We start from the raw sequence: 24,092 nt of genomic DNA, 5'->3' as shown, positions 1-24,092 counted from the left end.
GACCATCAGAATTGGCAAACGTCAAAATTCAAGGCTAAAAACATCTGACTGCCTCCAAAATGCTCGCGGTAATAGCCCGGAAATTTCCGAAATGACTCAGATCTGTTGGACAAGAAACTCGCGTGGTAAAGTGACACTTCCAGTGCGGTGTATAATTACATATATTACAGAAGGGAATAGTAAAATCAATATATGACTTAATTAATAAAAGCTGTAGGTTTTTGTAAGATCCTTTAGAAAATATAAAGTTATTTTGCCATTTAAGGAAAACAACTTTTAACCAAAACTATTAGGTTAAGGTATGTATTATTATTAATTAAAAAATTAAAGAAGAAATAATTTTATTTTTCTCCCAACAGATACCGTTTTTACGACATAGTATGGTATTTAACTTTGGTTAATTTTTATGAAAACCTAACCGCAATCCCACCTCGCTTGTGTTTCTCTTTTTATCCCACAATAATTATTAGTATTCAGTGCAGTGAAAATTCCATTGTTACGTTAAAGTAAATTTAGTATATTTAGCTATAAAACAATATTTATAAAAAAATAAGTTATTCTACATCAAAGTAGTCACTATCGTCTGGCACTCGTCGACTTCTGTAAATATTTTCTTCTACGATGACATGATCTATAAATTTTTTCCAACTAGAAGCAGATATTTTTCCTATTTCACTTCTAGTTAATTCGATTGCCCAGAACTAAATTTCAGCGAGGTATTGGTTCTTCTTAAACTGGGTTTCAGCTGTTCCCATATCAGTTCTATCGGATTAAAACTCCTTCTTTGTGTAGGAATTTTCAAAATACATATCATTTTCAAGCAAAACATTTTGAATGACTTCTTTAGACGATGATGAATCCGCTATTTTTTCCGCTTGTGCAGAATGGTAGCTGGCGTTGTCCATCACGACAACAGGGTTTAGTGGAATATTAGGAAGCAATTTTTCAGAAAACCAAGCAACAAAGCGTTTTTAATAGAGCCCGCATGTAGTATGATTATTCGTTTGCCCCGCGAGACCGGCACATCCAACGAACATTTACTGCTGTTATCATCAGTCCATCCTTTCTTGGCGGTTAATTGCAAATCAGTTTCAACTTGAAATCGATCTACCTCAAGTAGGGACTGCTTTAGTAAGATTTATAAAAAGTACATTAATGTGAATTAATATAACAGACAGTTCAATCAAAGAAAATTTTCCTCCTCTTAAAATACAACAGTCTGCACGGCGCAGTTCTTGTCGGCTAACATCCTAAATACGGCCCTGACTTGTGGTACAGCTGCTGAAACGAATGGTCGCTTCTGCTTTACAACAATTAAATTAATTCCGAAGTTAAAACCATAAAAGGTTGTAAAAACGGTATATCCTTAGGCGAACTTTATTTGGGCATCCTAACAATTCCGAGGTCAAAGCCATATTTGGTTGCAAAAACGGTATATCGTTGGCGAACTTTACTTAAGCATCCTAATAATTATTACATGTTCTCTATTTACCGTTTTCACATAACTTTTGAAATCCATGATCATTGAGAGGTCTTAACAATCATGCTAGTTATGTGTCATAATACGACGTTAATCAGAAATCGGATTTGTGGCCAGTTCGCTAGTTTTATCAGCGACCTTCTACCATCCTCAGCACTGATCGTATTTTTTAGAGTTATTCTGCCTGTATTCTATTCGAGTGCTAATTCGGCGAAGTCGGCGGAAACGATTTGCAAGCGTTTCGAAAACATTCCGATAATTTGATTGAATCGATCTTTCTCCTTTCCATTACACGCAATACTGAAGCGATACAATTTAGATCGGGTAGTAATGGTCTACAATCAAATTAAAAATCGATGTGCCTATTGTGGCCTACAAATTTAACAGTAATTTCCGTTTCAGGTGCCATTTTTGAACATCGTCGAGGGCACGAATATCGTTTCGTTTCGCAAAAAAGTTCGAGATTTTTTTACTAACTAAAGAAAGATTTCAATGAAAGGAAAACCAAGGCTACCAGAGCGGATTGATACGCAAGCAGTTGTATATTGTCAACCATCATCTTTCAGATTTTTCATATGTACAGGGTGAGTTAACGATAGAGAAAAAAATATGTTGAAGTATACAGGGTGGCTCAACAAAGCATGACGAATAAAACATATTTTTTTCAATGAAACATCCCATTTTTCAATTTTATTTCAAATTGCTTTTAAAATTCTTCTTTTTTTTTTTAAATAATAATACACACTTAAACCTAATAGCTTTTCCAATAGTTTAATTTTTCGTAGCCATTCTGAGTACACAAACACAAATATAGCAGGTGACAATCGGTACAATTCTCAGGCACCTATCTTTAGCGTCATCTTCGAATACCGCTAAAATGAAATATGAGGGATCTGCCTTAAAAAATAAAGTTGAAGAATTCTAGAAAGAACTACAAAAAAATTAAAATATGGTTTCCATTTTCTAAAAATGTATGTTTCATTCACGATTTTCTGAGCCACCGCTGTATACTTTAGAATTATTTTAAATTGTGCATTCTAACGTTTGTATGCATGTTGTCATAACTTTTGAAACCAATGGGACAAAGACCTTTACTCACCCTGTACTATCGATTTAATCTTTCAGATCTTCCAGACGTAATGTGGAAGGCGATAGCCTAACCGAAACATGTACAAGTAATAGTACTAGTACTCGAGAAAGATTACTGGCATTTGTCTTCTTTTCTTTGATTTGACAATCCCTTGTTTCTGCTTGGTAATTTTTCATTTTATCAAAAATATTTCGGATAGCACTAGATTTATAATATTAAAATAACGTTCCAAACAAATTGTTATTAGGAAGACAACCCAGCCTCAAAGGGCCATCCAGTAAGACAGATGACGTGACGCGACGTGGCAGTTGGAATTTAATGTTTCAAATTCTCGTTTGGTGACTTTGAAAAGGGAATAGAAAATTAGGAATGAGAAAAAAAAAACGAGTAGAATTAAAGGACCTATTGATAATAATGGTATTTAAATTTCCGTGATTATTAGTTGCTCAAAACTACTTGCCATATTCATAATGGTGAGAATGTATGTTTCTATGTCACCATCCTGGTGAAAATCGACCATACTGGAATCGGCAACCAACAGGGTTTCGACGTATTGTGGTTTGCTCACCGACCGCTTCTCCCTCTGGCTGATATGCTTATACCTGAGTTTTTTCAATTGCGATTGTTTGACGTTTAAAATTTGCACCCTGTGTTTGTGCTTATGCGCTTTCTGTTGCACCTTCACTTTGCCCAACTGCCTTTTCCATTCCAACCTACAAACGAAACATTTAATGCCGACATGGCTTTAAATGAGGTGCTTTAAATGATGATCTTACTCTGTCCATCGCTTTGGTTCCCTGGTGCCGCAGTTGGCCCTCTGACGTTTCCTTTTTTTCTTACGTTTCTTCTTCGTCACCATCGACGAGACGGCCGACCGTTTGTAGACCAAGTGCGGATGTCCCGGGGCTACGGATTTGTCGGGATGGTAGGCGGGTTCCAGGTAATATTTCCCGTGGTTGGTTTGGATCATACCCGCCTACACAGCAACGAAATGCTTTTGTAAGTGCAGCGTAAAGAAAGTCATAGCCTGAAGGAATGTGAAGAAATCCACAGACTCCAACCGCAATTATATTGTGATTAGACGAGAAAATAAGGCAGATACGGATTAACTAGTATACTAACACTAACATTAATAAAACCTGTGGTGTCTCCCAATTTTCCATGAAGCCAAGAATGTTTCCATCATGTCACAGATTTGCCAGAAAACTAGAAAGGGTGTAGAATATTACGGACTATACTTGAAAGATTTAGAGAGTATGTGTAAAGCGCAAATATATGGAAATTAAACTAAAAATTATTTTAACAGAATTTTAGCATTAGCCCAAAATTTGCATATTGAATGTTGGCGAAGATCGACGCTCCATCCAATTTTAATGAGTAAGCATTTTATATCGGTATTTATGGGACTGTAGTAATGTGAAATGTGAACGGATTATTTTTAAATCAATGGATGTGTAAACGCTACAATGCTGCGTTCACTCTATTATATATATTACATATTTACATATTGAGAGGAGCACCAAATATTAAATTAAACTTAATGACTGCGATCTAACGCAGACAATTAAACTTTAATTTAAAATGTGGGGGAACTGAAAAATCAAGCTGAACAAAAATAGATCAATTGGATTTGAAGAAAATGCATTTTGTGCGTTAAATAAGAAATATGTAATGGAAAATATCTTGCATCTATATTTAAACCCTTTACAGGGTTTTGTACTTAATTCCTTTCAAACGATTGAACAATTAAAAAGCGTTGCATTAGTTCCACAGGATATTATGGTTAGAGTCAACATAGAATCCCTTTTTACTAAATTACTTCCACATTAATTTAGGTACATTAAATTCCGAGCATGTGGAACCAAATTTTTTCATATTCATTGAAAAATGCTAGTCCGAAACATATTTTTTTTATAACGGTCAAATTCAAAATCCATCGACACCTTTCATCTAAAACCAAAATTATGAAAAACCTACGTTGATGATACTTTTGTTATTTGGCCTCGTGATCAACAATCCCTACTAGATTTTCTGAGCCATATAAATTTTATACACCCAAACATACGTTTTACCACTGAAATAGAAACTAATAGATTCTTAGATATTCTTATCAATAGAAAATCAGACCTATCACTGTATTTACAGGAAATCTAAGGACACGACCGATACCTTATTGCGTTATCACATCATCATCCGTCCCAAAAATCATGAGTTATTAGCCCTCTTGTTTAGAGATCCGTAAAAGTATCTCAGTTGGAGTCACGTTACATCTGCTCTTCTCTCTAGTAATACTGTTGTCCTTCCTTATATTCAAAACATCACTGATCACATATCAAAAGTTTTTAAGAAATATAACCAAATTTACCACTTGTCCAAAAATCTCTCAATATCTTCGATCCGGCCAAAAACAAAATCCGTTTGAGATGCCAGGAGCATTCCATCCATATGCAGCAAAGAATACTTTGGATAGACCGGACGAAAAATATCAACTAGGCTCAAAGAACATCAAAGAGAATTAAAACTAAAACAAATAAAATCATCAACAGTCGCCGAAGAACTAAAATTCTTGCATGTAATCAATTCTGTTATCAAAGAAAAATCCGAGAATCTATAGAAACTAATAAACAAGCAAACAAACAATCTTAACCGCGACTCAAGACTCCAATCCATCTGAGACGATGCTCGTGCCCCTTTTTTAGTTCCTCCCCCCTCAAACAATATATAAGCAGGTACAGAGTGAAATGCGAACACAATGTTTATTTTTTGTGGATATTGTGCATCAATCGGGCATTATTTGTACTCCAATACTTTAATTTTTGTTTATTTACCGTGCCTTTCAAGCCAAACTTAGCTTCATCACTAAATAGTATCGGACGATAGAAAATGGATTTGTGTTGCACTTCCATCATAGTTTCACAGAACTGTAGTCTGCGATAGTAATGTAATCTTATACGAATGATATTTTCCTTTTTTAAATACACGCCAAGCAGTTCATTGTTCAACATTATTATTTGAAGCTACTTCAGAAGAGACAAGATGGAAAAATAAAATGTTTAACATTTGCGACCTGGCCGTAGACTATATTTTACATTTTCTTTTTCTATAAATTTCCTGTCAATTTTACCCATTGTTGATCTGGTCATGTAACAATTTACAAAGTTCTTCTTGAGGTCACGTTTTGTTTTTAAAAGTTCAACTCTTCGAGTTTCATTAAGGTACGCCATCTTTACTTTCTTTATTGACAGTAATGCAATTGTAATTTAAGAGCTTTACTGGTACTAGATATTTACCTGTTTATCTCAAAATTAAATTTCTCAGTGCTCATGAACAGTAAAAAATAGGTGTCGAGTAAGCTACATGAATTGGAAAAAGGAACTTCGTATCGACATCTACTTTTGGATTAACCCTGTATATTCACTATTTACTGCAAAAAATGCGGAAGAAAAAAGGAAGAAAGAATTGTGATGGACATGTGCGAGAATTTTTATTTGCAATCCAATACGTGAAGTTGTTCCATATTGTTGTTCACTGTGTAAAAAAAAATATTCCACCATATAATCTTCGCTACTTAAAAACATCTGCTGATGATATCCAGTCAGTTTAATTTTAATGCTCTGCTTTACACAAGGCAATCCGAAATCATAAATCTTTAAATCACTAATGATATATTTTAATTAATAACTTAGTTGATCGGCGAAGTCACACAACCATTTGCACCATATTCCATATTGCTTTTCCATTATTCGTTTGTGGTGAAGACAAAGTTTAATCGAATGGGACTGGAGAAAACTAACAAAACCCTAGCGAAAGTGGTGACCACTCAAAAGTCAGCTCCAGAGAATACAAGGAATGGGCCATGAAAGAAAACTGCTGAAACTGCTGAAAAAGAAACTGCGACGAGTTGTCCCACCGTGTCCCAAAATATCCAAAGAAGTGGATAATTCTAATATTTCTTTAAATTTCGGCGGAAAAACTTACAAGCAACTCTAATTCTTGAAATTCATGTTAATACAAGTAATGGATAAAATAATTGAAACTGAAAAATCACGATTTCATTGCCGTTTGAAATTCAGTTAGGTTAATGACTACGTTTCCTCCAAGCGCGACATAAAACTAATTTAGTTAGTAGAAAAAAGCAAAGCATAATTTCCGCCTCATTTGTTGTATTAATTCCGGTCTTGGCATTGTGGCAAAAGAAGCTTTAAGTATATAGCTTACATCTCGAAAGGTAAGATGGTTTTGTTTAAAGTTATCCTTGTCAAAGAAGCTATATATCTATAAATTTTTGTTTAAAAATAGTGTAAGACATCAACATCAGTTCGCTATTGTAGTACACCTACCGAGAGCTTTTTAATAGAGAACACTTTATGATCATTTTGTGATCGATTTATGTTATACTGGTTAAATCTCTTGTATTCTCAATCTTTCTGTACGGAGCGGAATCCTGGACTATGAAAACACCAGGCCTTTGAGATGTGGTATTGGCGACGTATGCTACGGATTTTATGGACTGAGAAACGTACCAATGAATCTATACTAAGAGGCGAATCTTAAAATACTTTGGACACACCACAAGACGAGATGGCGACAACTTGGAGAAATTGATAATACAGGGAAAGGAAAAACGACAGAGGGCAGGTCACCTGTTAGATGGATAGACCAAGTAAAGAAAATCACGGATACGCCCCTGCAAGGTTTACTAACGGAAGCAATGGATAGACAAGTATGGATGACGGATGTACACGATTCCGTGAGATCACGATTTCTCAGACATGAGAATACGATTAAGAAGAAGAATTTATGTTAAGTGGGACATGAAATACGAACAAAAATATTAATTTATTATTTATATAAATTTATAAGATATATCTTTGCTAACTAGGACGGTTTTAAGGTTTTTCGGGATTATTTCTATAATCGGAAACTGCTAAATATGCTTAAAATTTATCCGCCAAGCTGTATAAAGAAACCTCTAAAATTGCATCTATTACTTGAGAACCTTGATAAACGACCGTCAGAATTGACAAACGTCAAAATAATATGACCCAAATCTAAAGATCGTATCCTGAGGCGATGCAGCTGTCTGAAATGGTTTGCGCTGCACAACAATATAGTTTAAATGCCGTTGTGGTGACATAAGAAAACTCTACATCCAGGAGTCATGTGGAAACAACCTCAAAATAAATAAGCATAGGTATAAAAAATTATGACATGACCATAAACACTTGCTCATAAATAGTTTTTTATGTGGGCTTTGTAGAGAGAGAATTGGTCTTTAATTTCGGTTGTGTACACTGTGTGCCATTTTTTTCGGGGTAGGCCCGTTGTTAGTGACGATTGAGCTTTGGGGTTGCAAACCTTTGGTAGTTTTTTGTGAAACAAAAGACACCATTTTCATCAATTGCTTAGTTTTTAAAATACAGGGTGATTTTTGAAATTTGAAATTTCGGGCACCCCTCGTATTTCGGGTATTCTACGAAATTTCTGAAAGATGAAAAGCCAATCCGATATAGATTTTTACGTAGAATTCAGTAGCGTAGTCAGAATTTTTATAAATGTCTCGTCTATTTGAGAAAAAAAAATAAAGTTTGATTCCGCTTAGTACGAGCTTCTCAAAAAATGTATAACAGTATGTGCTTATTTGTATAAATTAAAAGAATTAATTAATTAATCATTTTTTAACCCATTTTCTCTAACACCACTAACCAGGAACACTACTAATTTTTGTCGTAAAAAAATACGTTGACCATATTAAAAGAAAGTATGCAAGAAACAGCACATGTCTATATCCTTGTCAAAAAAGTGAAGCATTTTTGTAATAAACTTAATTTACTCTGTTGTCTTATCAAATATATTAAAGAATAGCATTTAAAACAATGTCTTCGAAAAATACGACATAATTAAATGCTTCAATATTTGCGAAGAAAATGTCACTGACGACTGTATTTTGTTGAGTAGCGGAATGTCGCTTAAGATATTTTTTTTACTTTAAGGTTTCCAAAGGGGGCACAACTAAAACGTGCTACAATATTTAAGCTAAATGCGAATTTACTTAGATTTGGATCGTATTTAAAGCTTCGTCCAAAGAAATATACAAAAATATATGAAAGAAATGTTTTAGCAAGCGAGGAACCCAGAAATTAGGGTGCAAACAATAGCAAAGCAGCCACTGAGGCAGCTTTGAAAGTTTGCGAATGCTACTCATGTTATTGTGAAAGCTTTGAAAAGGATTGAAAGGAGGTTGTACGTTAGAGAAAATGGTCGACATTTTGAGCGGTTTTGTTGGGCTTTACAAAGTAAAATGATTATGTACAGATTTGCAAAAAAATGCTAATATTTAGTATTTTTTAAGTTCCAAATCATTTTAAATAATTGTCTAGGCTCTCGTTATCTTTTCTAATATCTAGGTCGTAAAGTTATGTGAAATATTACAAGTTAAATGTTAATATTAAAATAAGTTGGTTTCATGCAAATTATATTAGTTACTGTCAGGAATGAATAAGGTAGGTATTTTAGATATTTAATTAATCTTTTTTCCAACGTTTACCGCAAACATATTCATGAAAATTGAAAAAAATCATGATACAAATAACCCCATACTGATATACATTTTTTACACGTACATACCAAGTGGAATAAAATTCGTTTATAAGACACAGGGTGTTCCGATAAAAAAAACAACTTCATTTTATTTCAAAACGACGAAACCGTTCAGAAAAAACTGGCTACTACACTGAATCGATTCGTTTTTGACAAATCGGCAAAAATAGAAAATTTTTATGTAATTTCAAAGAGTGCTGTGATTGACTGCAATAATAATTATTGACAAATTAAAGTAGAATAAAAACACTAAAAATCACAAGACACACTAAAGTAAAAAATTCTATTCTATATACTGCTGTATGTGACCACCATTTCCATGAACACATTTTTCATACACTCTAATTGTATGATGTCTTGCATTTAGTAACTTATCCGGATTGTCTCTTAACTCATTAATTGCCTCTGAAATCCTTTGTCGAAGTTCCACGACATTATTACAACGAGTTTTGTCAACGTGAAAGAAAAAATCCATTAAACTTGAGTCGGGGTTGTTCATAGTTCCGCTGTTTCCTATCCAACCCCTGGGATATGATATGATAAGAACATTTTTAACTTGCACAACATTGTGAAGAGGGGCACCGTCTTGCTGCCATATGCATACGCCATAGGGCTGATATATTGCGGGGTAAATCATATTGTTATATTTGGTGCTGTCTTAGAGTTGCAAATAATGATGTCCAATTAACTTTTGATCTATAAATATCGGACTCAAAATATGCCCATCTATGACATAGCGTATTTTGTCTATTACAACCTTTTCTTGTAGTGAACGAAGTTTCATCAGTCCATATATTTCAAAAAATTATTATTCTGTATCCTCCCTTGACATTCTTCTACACTCAGCTTTTGAGTTTTACCAAGTCTAAATGCATTATGTTTATATTATTTCAAAACTAAGTGGACTGACGCCCGAGAAATACCTGTCGCTTCATGTACTCTGGTAATCGAGAAAACTGGATGTGCTTCATAGAATCCTAATATGTTTGCCTTATTTTCTTCATTTAAAACATTATTATTTCGGCATACCTTTTTAGCATTTAATACAAAAGTATACTTGAAGCATATCACTCCTTTTACGTATGTAAATTCGCGAAAAACCGTTTTAACAATAATTACGTGGACACAAATTCAACCATCAAGTTTGTTTACTAATATGTCAAACATAAACATATTGTTATTTGTCAGTCAGGACACTCTTTGAAATCATATAAAGAATTCTTATTTTTGCCTATTTGTCAAACACAAGTGGACAAGATATAAAGTGTTTTACATCATTGTAATCGGAATAAGATATTCTATTAAACACATATATAATATACAGGACGTTCAATTTAAAAAAAAATATGATGCAGGCCTACATGTCAGAAAATTGATAGTGGTTTATTTTATACGTCACTTGGAAAAAAAACTTGGCTACTGATCTACTAACCACAGTTCGCTTTTTAGTTTATCTTGATATCTCTAAAAACCAGAAGTTTACAATCAATTAACATTTTATCAAGATAAATTGAATGGGTGGAACATTTTTTGCTCACAGTAATAATCCTCAAGGTAATCGCAGACGACGGTTGGCTAATTTTTGTCTTCCCATCATGAGCGTTGGAAAGGAAAAATAAAAACCCGTATAACATTTTCTGGTGGAAGTCGGAGGTTACGGGCAAAACGCTAAAAACCATCCCAAAAGGTGATTTCTTTGAGGGTCGAAAGTTCCGTACCAACCGATATACAGGCATATTGTTAAAAGATGCCTCTCCTATTGTCAGAGGCGTTGCAAAATATCTTACCTTTTCCCACACGAGTCGCTTCTCTAGTCGTTAATTTCCAATCTCACTACCCAACACGTTAATATTCTAAACGAAGTTGGTAACACCTCCTCGGCCCTACGTTTGCCCACGCAATCGCATAAATCACGAATTATGCTGGATTCGCCACGAATAAACTCGTCCATTATTCATTACCCCCCTCCATCTCACGGAATAAAACGGATGCCTATTTTAATTGCCGGTGTTTAAGGCTGAGACGCCTACAGGGCCGTACTGAGAGATAAAGTCGATTCCGTCTACCGAACTGGAAAGCTTGTAATGAATTTTATATAAAGCCAGACGGGTAGTAACGGAGATTTGTTTTCTTTGTCTGTTGTTAAACGAACGATTGTTAAACGAATTTTGGGGTGACAATCTTCTACCTGGTAATGTATTGTCGAATGTTAATGTTTATAACTTTTTGAAGGGACCGGTATTATTAACGCATGTGCCGAGTTTCAATAAATTTGAATAAGCCAATCTTCAATTAGTGAATTAAATATGATGGCAAAATTAGAAATGTGTTATAGTTTTGGTTATCAATCAAACACCAGTAAAATATATTTTGTCAATGAAAACACGAACATTCGTGACAGTAACAACATTTTTATTTGTGATTGTTATAAGTTATTAAATGCGCTCTAATTAAAGCTAAATATGCGTTATTCAAATGAAGAAAAAGTAACCATAATTAACTGGTATCATGCGAGAAACAGTCTTACAGCAGTGTCTGAAATGTTTTCAGTTTATTTTCCTGCTAAAACTGCACCTTTGATTTCAACAATTACACGTATTATTACCCAGTTCAAGTCCAAAGGCACCGCCATAATTAACTAGAAATGTTCAGCTGAAAATATAGAAACAACAAAGTGATTAGTACGAGGATTGGGCATATTAAAAAAAAACACAAGTATTTCTACAATAAATACGGAGCACCAAGAGCTCCAGAAGGGCGATGAAGAAATAGGAGTAGCATTTTATTTTGAAATGGTGGAAAAGCAAATAATGACAGGGATTTTTATATTTGTACACTCAACAACGGAGCAAATGATCAAAAGTTTTGTTATTTGTTTTGTTGTTTTTTTCATGCTAGAAGCCAATATTGTCAAAAAATAAATGATATGGTGGGAATTTGCGGACAACATACCATTTTTTATGGACTATAGCCTTACGACAGAAACCGATTTAGGCTTATTACAAAATCAAATTGAACCCGCGTTAGAAGAAGTTGCTCGCGAAGATCAGAAGATCTGGGACCAGATGGATGGCTATCCCGTCCATAATTGCCGTATGGTTAAGAAGTATTTGGGAAATAGTTCAAACGGGAATATTATTGGCTCATCCATTGGCGAATCCTTTGGCCAGCCAGTCACCTGATCTCGCCTAATGACTTCTTCCTGTGGGGTCACTTGAAAAGTCTTATCCAAAAATATGTTAAATTTGAAAATCTTTACCAGTTACAAAACGCCATTTCCTTAGAATGTGACCGCATTTCAGAATCAACTAAGCAATGCTATAAATGAATTTTATGATCGCTTAGGATATTGTTCAACTGTTAATGAAGGGTTGTTTGAACATTTACTTAAAAAAATAATGTTTGTTTAAAATAGTGTTTCTTTTTTGATTTTTTTTTAACCGCATTTTTATTATAATTGTTAATTGTTTTTAATAAAAGACTGAGGGTCAAATTTTAGAAGTTTTTGAATATTAGAATTTTGCCATTATATTGAATTCAATAAATGAAAATTAATGAGAAGAGTGAAATAAACCAAAGAAAAAGTGGCCTTTTAGTCAGGACTTTCATTTATTAATAAAATAGTAATGCAAATCTGCAAGAAGACCCCAAAAGACCAATCCTGTGGAACATACGTACTTTAACGATTATTCCAAACTATCCTTTTTCAATTCAATTCGTCCAGAAGTAAGAGTCGGAAATGCAACCATTAGCAACATGCGTGCTCTTAAGTTCACTGATGAAGGTCTAGTATATTATAGGACAAACTGATCACAACTTATAAAAAGAAACTGTGAACAACATATAGCAATTTTCTAATGCTTCATTGGCTATGAGATAATTCGAAATTCTAACATCTTCATGATTTAAGAAAGAAACTCCACGTGATTTTCAAATTTTTAGAACTTTTAAAAAAAGTTATCAGTAAATCGGCCAAAAGGAACTGCTGAAAATTATTTTCTAATTTTTAAAACTCGGTTTCTACAAAAATTTATAATTATTAACAATAATTAATTTTAATAGGTCGCTTCACAAGAGCAGTTCCTTGTATTCTAATACATCGCAAAAATACATAATTTTCCGATAAATTTTTTGTATCTATTGCAACCAAAAATATGAATTTAAGAAGTTCAAATTAAAACAAAGTTGAATTTTGTGAAGCATTTCGATTTTACGTGTTGTTATTAGTCTTCATTTATAAAATAAAAGGCTTTTTATTATTTATTACAACAAGCGGTATTTAAAATTAAAATAAAACTTTTACGCCCTGGAATACGATGAACTTGGACATTACAAACAAATACATCTAATTTAACAATTAAAAAAATGTTTTCATGGAGATCTAGATAGTTTAGAAATGGTTTTCCACATTCCACGGATTAAAAACGTTAATATTATCAAAACTAGTTATTCCCCCATACTTAATGACTGAGTCAGTATTAAAAGCTAATTTTTAATGAAGAAATATGTCAGCTATGAGAGTAATTATAATTAACATATATATTAAATAAATGACAATATTTTACAAAATAAATAAAAAATAAAAGTTCAGATTTTCACGAAATTATATATTTTCACATGACAATTGTTTTGACAGCACCGTGTCTTTCTTAAATGTAATATTTACAAACTCCCTTAAAACTTAATTAATGTTGTTGCGAGAATTTAAGTTCAATAAAGGAGAGGTATTTAAATCTAATTGATCGTTAACCAATACATTGGATTGTCTCATTTTGTTAATCTTCATGATTTCCAATAAATTTAATTTTCTACTTCTACTTTACTACCACTCTTTTATGTTCGTTAATGCGTTTCTTGAAGGATCTACCGGTTCGTCCCATATAAATTTTAGGACAAGATCCGCATTTCAACCTATAGACAGCTGATTTATGAGATTTTGGACATTTCGTTTTATTAAGCTATTATCTTCATTCGGGTTTAAAGGCCGTCGTCGATTGGAATTACTTCCTAACGTTTCGCTAGCACGAGTGGCGAGCTTCTTCAGAGGTCCTTCCATCTCCGATGTGAGTCTACGTCCAACATCGGAGATGGAAGGACCTCTGAAGAAGCTCGCCACTCGTGCTAGCGAAACGTTAGGAAGTAATTCCAATCGACGAAGGCCTTTAAACCCGAATGAAGATAATAGCTTTTCTTTTGTGTGTTAGGATAAAGATATTGCGATGCGGTTTTCACTGGGTTGTTGGGTGCTTATTTGACTATATAATGGTTGCATTTATGAGAAAATTATCCTTTTTTGCGATTATGTGATACCTGGTGCCAAAGTAAGCAATCACGATCGCGTCACTCATACTACGATTGATAGTCTAGAGAAAAGTCCATTCTTACAACATCAACAACTCACAACGTTCCTTACAGAAATAGAGCAAAGCGCATAAAAAAATAATGTTTAAATTCTTTTCGCTTCACTAATTCTTCTTGAACAGTATGAGTCAAGCTCTGAAGAAGCCAACAGGATGATTGGCGAAAAGTTAGCAAGTTCGACTCAAGGAAAATCGACGCAGGAGGAATCCAGAAGCTTTGTAAAAAGTATTTCGTTAGTATGTGGAATTGTCTTAAAAAAAGTTTTTTCCTATCATAAAATCAACCTCACTTTTCTTTCATAGACAGGTCGAGTGCACTGGATAAAACTCAATTTGCCGGACACGACGTCATGGTGAAATAACAAAAGCCACGTCGGCGGCATACAGTTCGACGAAAATAACTTTTCACTAACCCGTTATTGCACTTTTGCGGCAATATCGGCAACGCTTGTGTCTCGAGAAGTTGGAGAACATCTTCTCCGCTTGATTGTAATCAAACTTTGCCAATAAACATGGTGGCACGGGGATGCAGTAGGCACTCGATTAAATGACGACGCAAGCTAAGCGTTGCTTTGTACCTACTTGTTGGCTGTTTATTGTTCGCGAGAAATCGCCTGACGAAAAATGTTATACAAAAGAAACGAATGAACCACATGTTTTTTGAGATTACAAAATTTGTAATTCAAAATTTCAATTTTTGTTTTTCTTTTGCAGTCTTTATTCAGTTTTATATCGTTATTATATGAGGATGCTGAAGAATTCTTTGATCGACAAGATGAATAAAACAAGATTGTTTTCGAAAAATCGTAGGTGGGCGGGGCAAGTTCGTAGCGTGTAGCGCGGATCAGATTTTTATTTCGAAAAGAAGCCAATTCGGGGTTTTTGTCCTTGAGGTACGCATTGTTTTTCTATCGTGCTCCTACGGACCACTATGGAACTTTCGCAATGTACCTGAATGGTGCGTGCACCCTGTATAAAGTGTTTTTCACATCTCGTCGAACTTCAAACTTTTGTAAAATTTGTACTGGTAATTGCGATTTAAAATTATATTTTTTCAAATATTTCGCCCACCCTTCATCTAACAGTTTTTCATTCACCGCCAACAATTTACCCAAAAAAACGGAAATTTTTAGGTTCTTTTGGATTCTTTACCCATAAACGACACACCCTGCAAATAATTGAAACAACGTTTGAAATGGAGGTTATAACCCAGGATCTCCCACGTTTCCTGGTATATGAATTTTTCCAGTAGAGTAAATGGTGTCTAAATTGGGCGCGAGAAATGGTGGTATTTCGTTTGGATTTTTTGAAATATCTCGAACAGCGTAGGTGGCCCATATTTTCATGAATTTTGAATTACATTTAATAATTTATTCCCGAAAAGTACAATTTTTACGGTCTTTTTGAAAATTCCTGCACGTAATCGAAAAATTATCTGAAATGGAAGTTATAGCCCCGGATGTCTTGCGTTTCCCGAATCTAAAATTTTGCCGATTCGTTAAATAGTTTTTGAGAAAATCATGTTTTCCTGGAAGCCAAAATAATCAAAGAAAAATTTTCAAAAATTAAAAAAAAATATTTAGCGATACTTGATTACGCTCAAATTCTGTTTAGATGTGGGTACAGACTTTTACTTCCTTGCCAAATTTAAAATCGATAGCTACATATTTGAGTCAATTATGACGTTTTTGAAAATAGCACGCAATATACCGAACACCCTGTACAATATGTGAAAATTTTAAATACATAAATAAATAGAATCACCGCCTTCTAGTTATGGTCAATTATCATTACAAAGGGAGACCAATTTTCAGTTTTTTGCAAATTACCGTCGCACCCTGTAAATTTTTCAAAAATCATAAAAAGTAAATATTTTTTTGTTCGAATTTTGCGCTTCATTTGGTTTGAGAATTTTTTCGATCGTAAATACCTTTTTTGAGAAATGATTTTTTTTCGAGACCCTGCAAATGCGGTTTTTAAATTTTTAAAAATACTTCCCGACCGACCAGTCCCCATAATTTCAATAGATTCCGTTAGGGAACTAAACTCTATATTTGTGCCAATTTTGTAATCGATGGCTACAAATTTCGGACAATTATCGTGTTTCATAGCGATGTACGGAAAACAGACCAAAATCGCAAAAAAAAGATGGACGCCACCGTCGGATCGCGGCCGTTTCCTATAGGCTGATGTATCTCGTGGAGCGTTTAAAAGGAGAAAAACCTCAGCGCACTGTCTTAAGTCGTCCGGAAGTTATTCGCGTGTTTATGAAGCGTCGACAGAGAACGGAGAACGGACGGAAAAAAAAAAGTTTTTTTCGACTCTGATCATTTGTGTACCAATAGGGGTCCCCTAGGACCTAGGACGATTTCATAGATTTTTCGAAAGTAACAAGATTGCTTTCGAAAAATCGTTACTGTAGCGCTATTTTAAAAAGAAGGCGCTTCGCGGTTTCTTGCCCGAGAGGGACGCATTGTTTTTCTATCGTGCTCCTGTGGACCACAATAGAACTTTCGCAAAATCGATATAATTTTATTGTGTATGCACCCTGTATAAAGTGTCTTTCCCATCTCGTCGAACTTCACAGTCAGTTTTTTTTTCAAATATCTGCCGCATCCTGTATGATAGGCGAAACCTGAAATTATCTTTCGACATAATTTACAATACTGTTTAAAGCAAATTATCAAGTGTTTTATAGTTTTTCTTTTAAGGCTAGTAATTTACCCACGAAAACGGTAATTTTTGTTAATTACCGACGTACCATGAAAAACTGCCAGAAGTTATAGTCCTGGATCTCCCACGTTTCTTGGTCCAAGAATTTTTCCAATAGCGTAAATGGTTTTCGACAAAATATTTTTTTTTTCTGAAACTATGCTGTTCACCATAATAGTCAGCGATGTGATCGCGTCTAGACCGAGCCCGAGGAATAGCGATTTTCACATCGATTTTTACAAAAATCTCGAGCACGGTATGTGATAGATGAAAATTAAAAATACAAAAATTGTAACTCTTGATGCTCCCTATAACACTGTTTGAAAGGATTAGTCATATTTTTTAAGAATGTTGATTTACATTTAATAATTTATTCCTGAAAAATGCAAGTTTCAAGGTCTTTTAGATTTTTGTCCATAATTATAAAAACCCTGTATATAATCGAACAAATGCCTAAAATGAATGTCACAGCCAAGGATCTCCCGCGTTTCTTAGTTCTAAAATTTTTCCGATCAGTTGAACAGTTTTTGAGGAAATCATGTTTTTCTGGAGGTCAAAATATTCAAAGAAAAATTTTCAAATTATTTTTAAAAATATTTGGTGAAATTTGATTACGCGCAATTTCTGATGTTTAGATGCGGCTACGGATTTTTACTTCCTCGCCAAATTTTAAGTCCACCGATACATATTTGAGCCACCTATGACGTTTTTAGGATATAGCACAGAATACACCTTAAATACAAAAGTTTTAGCCGTCCATGCGAACTATATAGTCAAGTGAAAGAAACAGACGACAGAATCAAAGCCTTCTAGTTATTGTCAATTATCCTTATAAAGGGAGCAAAACTTAAAGATTTTTCCAAATTACCGACACACCCCTGTACATTCTCAAAAAATCATCCAGAACAAAAGTTTTTGACCAGGATCTCACGCGTCTTCTAATTTAAGATTTTTTTCGATTGCGTATACCGTTTTTGAGAAATGATTTTTTTCTCGATACCTTACAGATGCGCTTTTGAAATTTTTAAAAATACTTCCCGATCCCCAAGAATCCTCGATTTTAATAGGTCCTTTAGGAAACTAAGCTCTATATTTATGTCAATTTTCGAATCAAAAGTCAAAATCGAGAAAAAAAAATAGACGCATAGACCCTTGCCGAGATATGAGTTTTGTTACCAAGCGCGTATGCATTCGAAAAATTCGATATTTTTCGAAAGCAACAAGAATTGCACTTCAAAATAAATTTTGGGTTTGTTTACTTATTTATGAATTTATATTTTTACAATTTGCGGTATAATTTTTTAATAATAATTTAGTTAAACTTTAAAAAATTAAGTAGAAAACTAGCTTATAAATTAATTATTGCTGCAAATAATTAAAACAAAATTAAAATAGATCAATAACATTTATAACATGCTAAAATAAATTATAACGTTATACTTCCGTAACCTATTAAATGTGTTTCGTGTGGAACACTTAAATATACCGAACTCAATGTTGCATTCATCAAAGGCTATTTTATTAATGATTTTAAAAAGATAAAGTAACTGAGTCACAACTCTTCTGTTGTGTAGTGGTAAAATTTATGACGTTAAAGAATTCCTTTTTTATTAGTTTAATCACCTGTATCAAAGTATCAAGTTTCCACTGTACTAAACAATTTTCCTTAGAATTAGAATTTTTGTCGCATTTCTAATTAAGAATCCCAGGTTTGTCTTACTAGGGGAGCGGGGGGTAATCCCCAATAGCGGATACTGCCGACCATCTAGTTATGTCTTATGCTGACATCTATTGACAACAATAGTGTGGTACGATAGGAAACTGTATTAAAAGTTAACAAATAGATCGGAAATGGATCTAGGTAGCCTGTTGTAAAAGTAATGGCGTTTGTTAAGTTTTCACGTGCCGTGTTATTGTGTTTGATTCTGCAATATTAAGGTAAATTAATAACAAAACTTAATATTTTATTGAAATTTAGCAACCAATATAATTGTCTAGCTCTTATCTAACCATTAGTATAATATTTTTTTCAAATATTATAATTTTTTATAAATTCTTATCTACAAAAACTCTGAGATGTATTTTCGGGCAATGGCGAACAATTGTTGATCGAAGATGAATTTCTCATTTGGTTGAAACATTTTTCCAACACAAATAACACTACAAAAGACAATCCTGTTTTTTTGATTCTCGACAATCATACAAGTCAAATATCATTACAAATCTAAGAATTTTTGTAAGGACAATGGAATTCATATGTTGTCAATACCTCCACACACGTCCCATCGTATTCAGCCACTGGACTTGACTTTTTATTCCTCCCTTAAAAATGCTTACGATAACGAATGTGACTTATTTTTAAAATGGAGGACATATGAAAGGATTTTAATGACTGATCTCTACTGCAGAAAACGCCGTAAAAGGTTCTGAAAACGCTGGGATTTTCCTCTTATTCCTAGTGTATTTATATATTTATGTTTCCCTGAATTCGGCTGAACCAATCACAGAAGAACCGATAGCGGCGAATATTGAATCCGGTGACAATTGTATTTATTATTACTCATTTAACGAAATTAGACCTTTGCCAAAACAACAAAGACGATGTTCAAAACAACCGGTATTGGAATAAAAACAAAAGAAAAATATGATAAAAGAAGAAATAGAGAAAAGAGTAAAAAAGTACACAAAAAAGATAAGTACATACAAAAAAGGCGGTCATTAAACAAGTGTTTAACTTATCTAGTAGTAAAGATGAAGATGATATAAATGAGAAAAACCTATGTGACGATGACGAAATAGATGATATGTTAAATGAAGTGTCCGGTATAGGGAGAAAAAGACTATATTTGTGATATCTGTCTATCACACAATAACGCGTTTTACCACAAACCGAAACTCATTTTTACGTACTCGACGCGCGTTTCGCCAACCAAGTTGGCAACTTCAGGAGAAGATTAAAACTAAACTTGAAGTTTAGTTTTAATATATTATAATATAATATATTTTAATATATTAGATTAAAACTAAACTTGAAGTTTAGTTTTAATATATTATAATATAATATATTTTAATATATTAGATTAAAACTAAACTTGAAGTTTAGTTTTTTTTAATCTTCTCCTGAAGATGCCAACTTGGTTGGCGAAACGCGCGTCGAGTACTTAAAATTAAGTTTCGGTTTGTGGTAAAACGCGTTATTGTGTGTTAGTACAGTGCCGAAAGTTCCAAGAGTTTGGTACTATCAATAGTTTCAAGGCTACGATTTTTTCTTCTTAAATGTTCGAAGTTATCCCTCGCTCCCCTATTCTTAAAATATGTGTTCATGAATATCTCATAATATTTCCAATTTCAACTAATGAATCCTCAATTTTTTAGGCAAATAAAGAATTTGTCAATTAGAACTACTCGCAGGATAGGTAGCTACATAAATACACTTGGTATTCACTTAGCACTCCATTGTGCCGGACTATTTTTAAAATGAATTTGTCTTAGTGAGCATTTGCAGAGCTTTGACTATCTAGCTATCTAATTCAAACTATACACTGTATGTGGGCCATTATAGAAGAGGGATGAACAGAAGAACAATAAATAATAAGTAATAGAATGGAAATCTGTACCTTCTCTTGAAATGTATGAAAGCAGCGTTCTTTTGGTAGATTATTTTCCTAATACATTTGTAGTGACTTTCGATTGGTAGCATCGATATTACTAACTTAACAATGATCATACTTCGAAATGCCTCCATTTGAAGGCATATAAGAACCAAAGAATGCAAAAAATGTAATGTGTTTTCGTAGAAAATACTCATATATGTTAGCGTAATGAAAATATTCCCATAGAGCGCGAGTATAAATATTTTCACAGGAATATAGATGACTTTTATATCATTTAAAAAATATATCGATGACTGTTTGGACTACCTGATCAATTTATGTGCAACACATGATAATTTATACACACTGTTTTCGACGAATTCGATGTTGGCCAAAAAACAGGTGAATATCAGAGATGTAATATGACAAATTATTCACCACCAAGAGCTATAAAGGTAAAATCTATTTCAGAAAAGTGTAGAGTAGATTCTAAGGCACTGGAGAGTGACCAATAAATACTTAAGGCAGTATCATTGGCATCGATCTCATTACAAAAATACGAGGTGTGATCAAAAGTAAGGCGACTTGTATGTTTTATCAAAAAGTATTTATTAATTTATCAAAATTTGTGTCCCCATTCAAAGTAATCTCCCCAGAGATAATACACTTGTGCCAACGTTTTTTTCAATACTTGAAGCACTTTCTGGTATAGCCTTGAGTTCTTGTAGCGATTTTATCTCCTTAATCGTTCCAAATCTCCTTCCTTTCATGGGTTTCTTGAGTTTTGGGAACAGGAAAAAGTGACAGGGGGCCATGTCCGGTGAATATTGCGGCTGAGGCATGATTGTGGTTTTGTTTTTGGCCAAAAAGTTAGACACAAGTAACGATGAGTAAGCAGGCATTGTTTTCCCACAATTCTTGCAATTTGCTTATTGAAAACGGCGCTTCACTTCAAGATAATACTCTTTATTTACCGTACAGCCTTGTAGTAAAAACTCTTGATGTACTAAGCCACGATTATCAAAGAAGACTACTAAGCAAAACCTTGACATTTTGGTCTTGGCGATCTACTAATAAACTTTGCAAAATTGGAGCGAAAGTTAATTATTGGCTTAATGGCTCTCGGTAGTACCTAGGGTGGTCCATATTTTGCCCCACCTGCCTGCACATTCCGACAGATAAGCAAAGTTCCAAAAAAATATGAAAAGACACACAACTACAACCCCCAAACTTTTTGAAGCTTATTTATTTAACCTTCTTGTACGAGTAGCTATTTATATCGAATAGTTCGCCCAGCGATTGAAGAATATCCCGCAGCGTCGCGCATAGAACCCCCGTGTGGCAAATTCCGTTTAAACGCCAGATAAACGTAGCCTCTGAGCAGTAAATTCAAATAAATAATAACAGGGACACAAGAACATCGGGTTGCAATTGGTATGCGGCGCATAATTCAGCAATGCGGCGAATATTTTTCCACCAATCTACGCACGTATTTAACGACATGCCGGCAGCAGCCACATAGCTGAATTCGCTGCCTATGCATTGGAAGGAGGTTTTGATTGAGATAACGTTTTCGCCAATACGTACTGGGACAGTACGTATTGGCGACAGAGTCAATTGTCGAACTCAATAGCGAGGAAATCGCTAAAATTTTCCTGCTTTAATGCTGTTAAGTAACTCGTATTCAATATATTTTCGTTCGGTAAATGTCGTAGAGCCGAACTTTTCCGAACGCAATAGCGACGAGATGGTAGAAAAGTGTCGAATGTTCAAAGTATAGAAAAGTTCGTGTAAGATCGGGATCGGCCAAGCTGGAGTGGACCCGCCAACAGCTGAGACGTGCCTGATAGAGAAAATTATACGTGATCGAGTAATAAATAAATAAACAGAATGTTTAGGTTAGATCTAGCGATTTTTATAGGGATATCAAATTTAATACTTATGTTAAATCATTTATTTTATTAAGTTAACATTTCATTACTTTTTTAAACAGGAATTCAGTTAATTGTGGGTAGTAAATTCATGGGGTAGGTAGGTTCAAGTGCAGAATAGCAACAAAACCCCTCAACACATAGTTTTTCACAATGGCTTTATGTCTTATAAATTGGTCTAATATTTTAAGTAGCTCACAAAAAAGACCTTTTTCGTGTTTAATGCGTTTATAAATATATGTATATTCAAGTTATTGCAAAAATATATTTCAGGTGTTCAGAAACAAAATATCAAGCATCAGGAAAGGTTGAAGAGAATGGTGTATTGATTTTAACGAAGGGACAACACAATCATGAACACTTGAAGGACCAAATATAAGACAGGAGTTGCAAGCATGACTATGAGAGAAAGGAGACCGAAAGAACATATGCCATCGATTTGCGACAAGGTTAAGAAATTATTAGTATTAAAAATATTTGCGTAAATTACGCTGTACAACTGAAACTATATAAATATTAATAAACTTCAATTGTGTTAACGTAATTTTAAAAATGCCGAAGGTGCCTTACTAGTGTCCTTCAACTGACTATGTACCTCTATGAAGGGGTGGCGGCAGTCGAATATACCTGTAGTACTGGAAGACTTGACTAGAGTTCTGGCAGCAAGCGAATGACCTAGATATTAGTTTGGTTGTTTGGTTATACAGTGGGACACAAAAGCTTGACATGAGTCATTTTTCTCGCCAGCCCCTGTATGAAAATACTTGTTTATATTATAAAGCAGTACCAAAGAGAATGGAAGACACTATTTTATCTTGATTAATGAAGTTTATGTAGTAACAAAAATATGACGAGGAAGGCCTGTCAACGGGGGAAAGAATATTCCTAATATTGTCAGCACCATTGGTTCTCCAACATATTCTCTAGCAAAATATCTATCTTCCTTATTAAATCCCTTACAGCGAAAACGGGCAGTTTCGTACTTAATTTCTTTCACTTCATTGAACAATTAAAAAACATTACATTAGATACACAAGATATTCTAGTTAGTTTCGACGTAGAATCCCTATTTACCAAAGTTCCTATTCCTGAAACCCTCGACATCATTTCAGATATATTAAAATCCGAGAATCTGGAACCAAACCTTCTCGCCTTAATTGACAAATGCTTATCGGGAACATATTTTTCTTATAGCGGTCAAATTTTTAAACAAACGTCGGGAACAGCTATGGGTTCTCCACTATCACCAGTCATCGCGAATATATTTATGGAAGCCTTTGAGAAGAAAGCTCTCAACACCTTTCATCTAAAACCAAAATTTGTTTT

The 24,092-nt window shown here is 34.0% G+C and overlaps 1 protein-coding gene across 7 annotated transcripts in view; it reads right to left on the bottom strand.

Moving 5' to 3' along the window:
* Positions 1 to 24,092, bottom strand: part of LOC132702109 (A disintegrin and metalloproteinase with thrombospondin motifs 7) — a 185,340-nt gene that overhangs the window by 64,259 nt on the left and 96,989 nt on the right. For 5 of the 7 annotated variants that reach the window (XM_060670546.1, XM_060670544.1, XM_060670543.1 and 2 more), the window contains exons 4-5: positions 3,347 to 3,546; positions 3,031 to 3,283 (exon numbers count right to left, since the gene is read on the bottom strand). The exons of 1 other annotated variant lie outside the window; for it this stretch is intronic. In XM_060670546.1, coding sequence (XP_060526529.1) covers positions 3,031 to 3,283; positions 3,347 to 3,546 — 453 coding nt within the window. Of the gene's footprint in view, positions 1 to 3,030; positions 3,284 to 3,346; positions 3,547 to 10,957; positions 11,064 to 24,092 lie in introns of those variants that run through there. One more of the 7 variants, XM_060670547.1, reaches the window with a different exon arrangement.

This window comes from Cylas formicarius, unplaced genomic scaffold, assembly GCF_029955315.1.
Source record: "Cylas formicarius isolate icCylForm1 unplaced genomic scaffold, icCylForm1.1 PGA_scaffold_5__7_contigs__length_24384050, whole genome shotgun sequence".
NCBI lineage: Eukaryota > Metazoa > Arthropoda > Insecta > Coleoptera > Brentidae > Cylas > Cylas formicarius.
The sequence above is the reverse complement of the archived record's forward strand: the minus strand, read 5'-3'. Positions and strand labels throughout refer to the sequence as shown.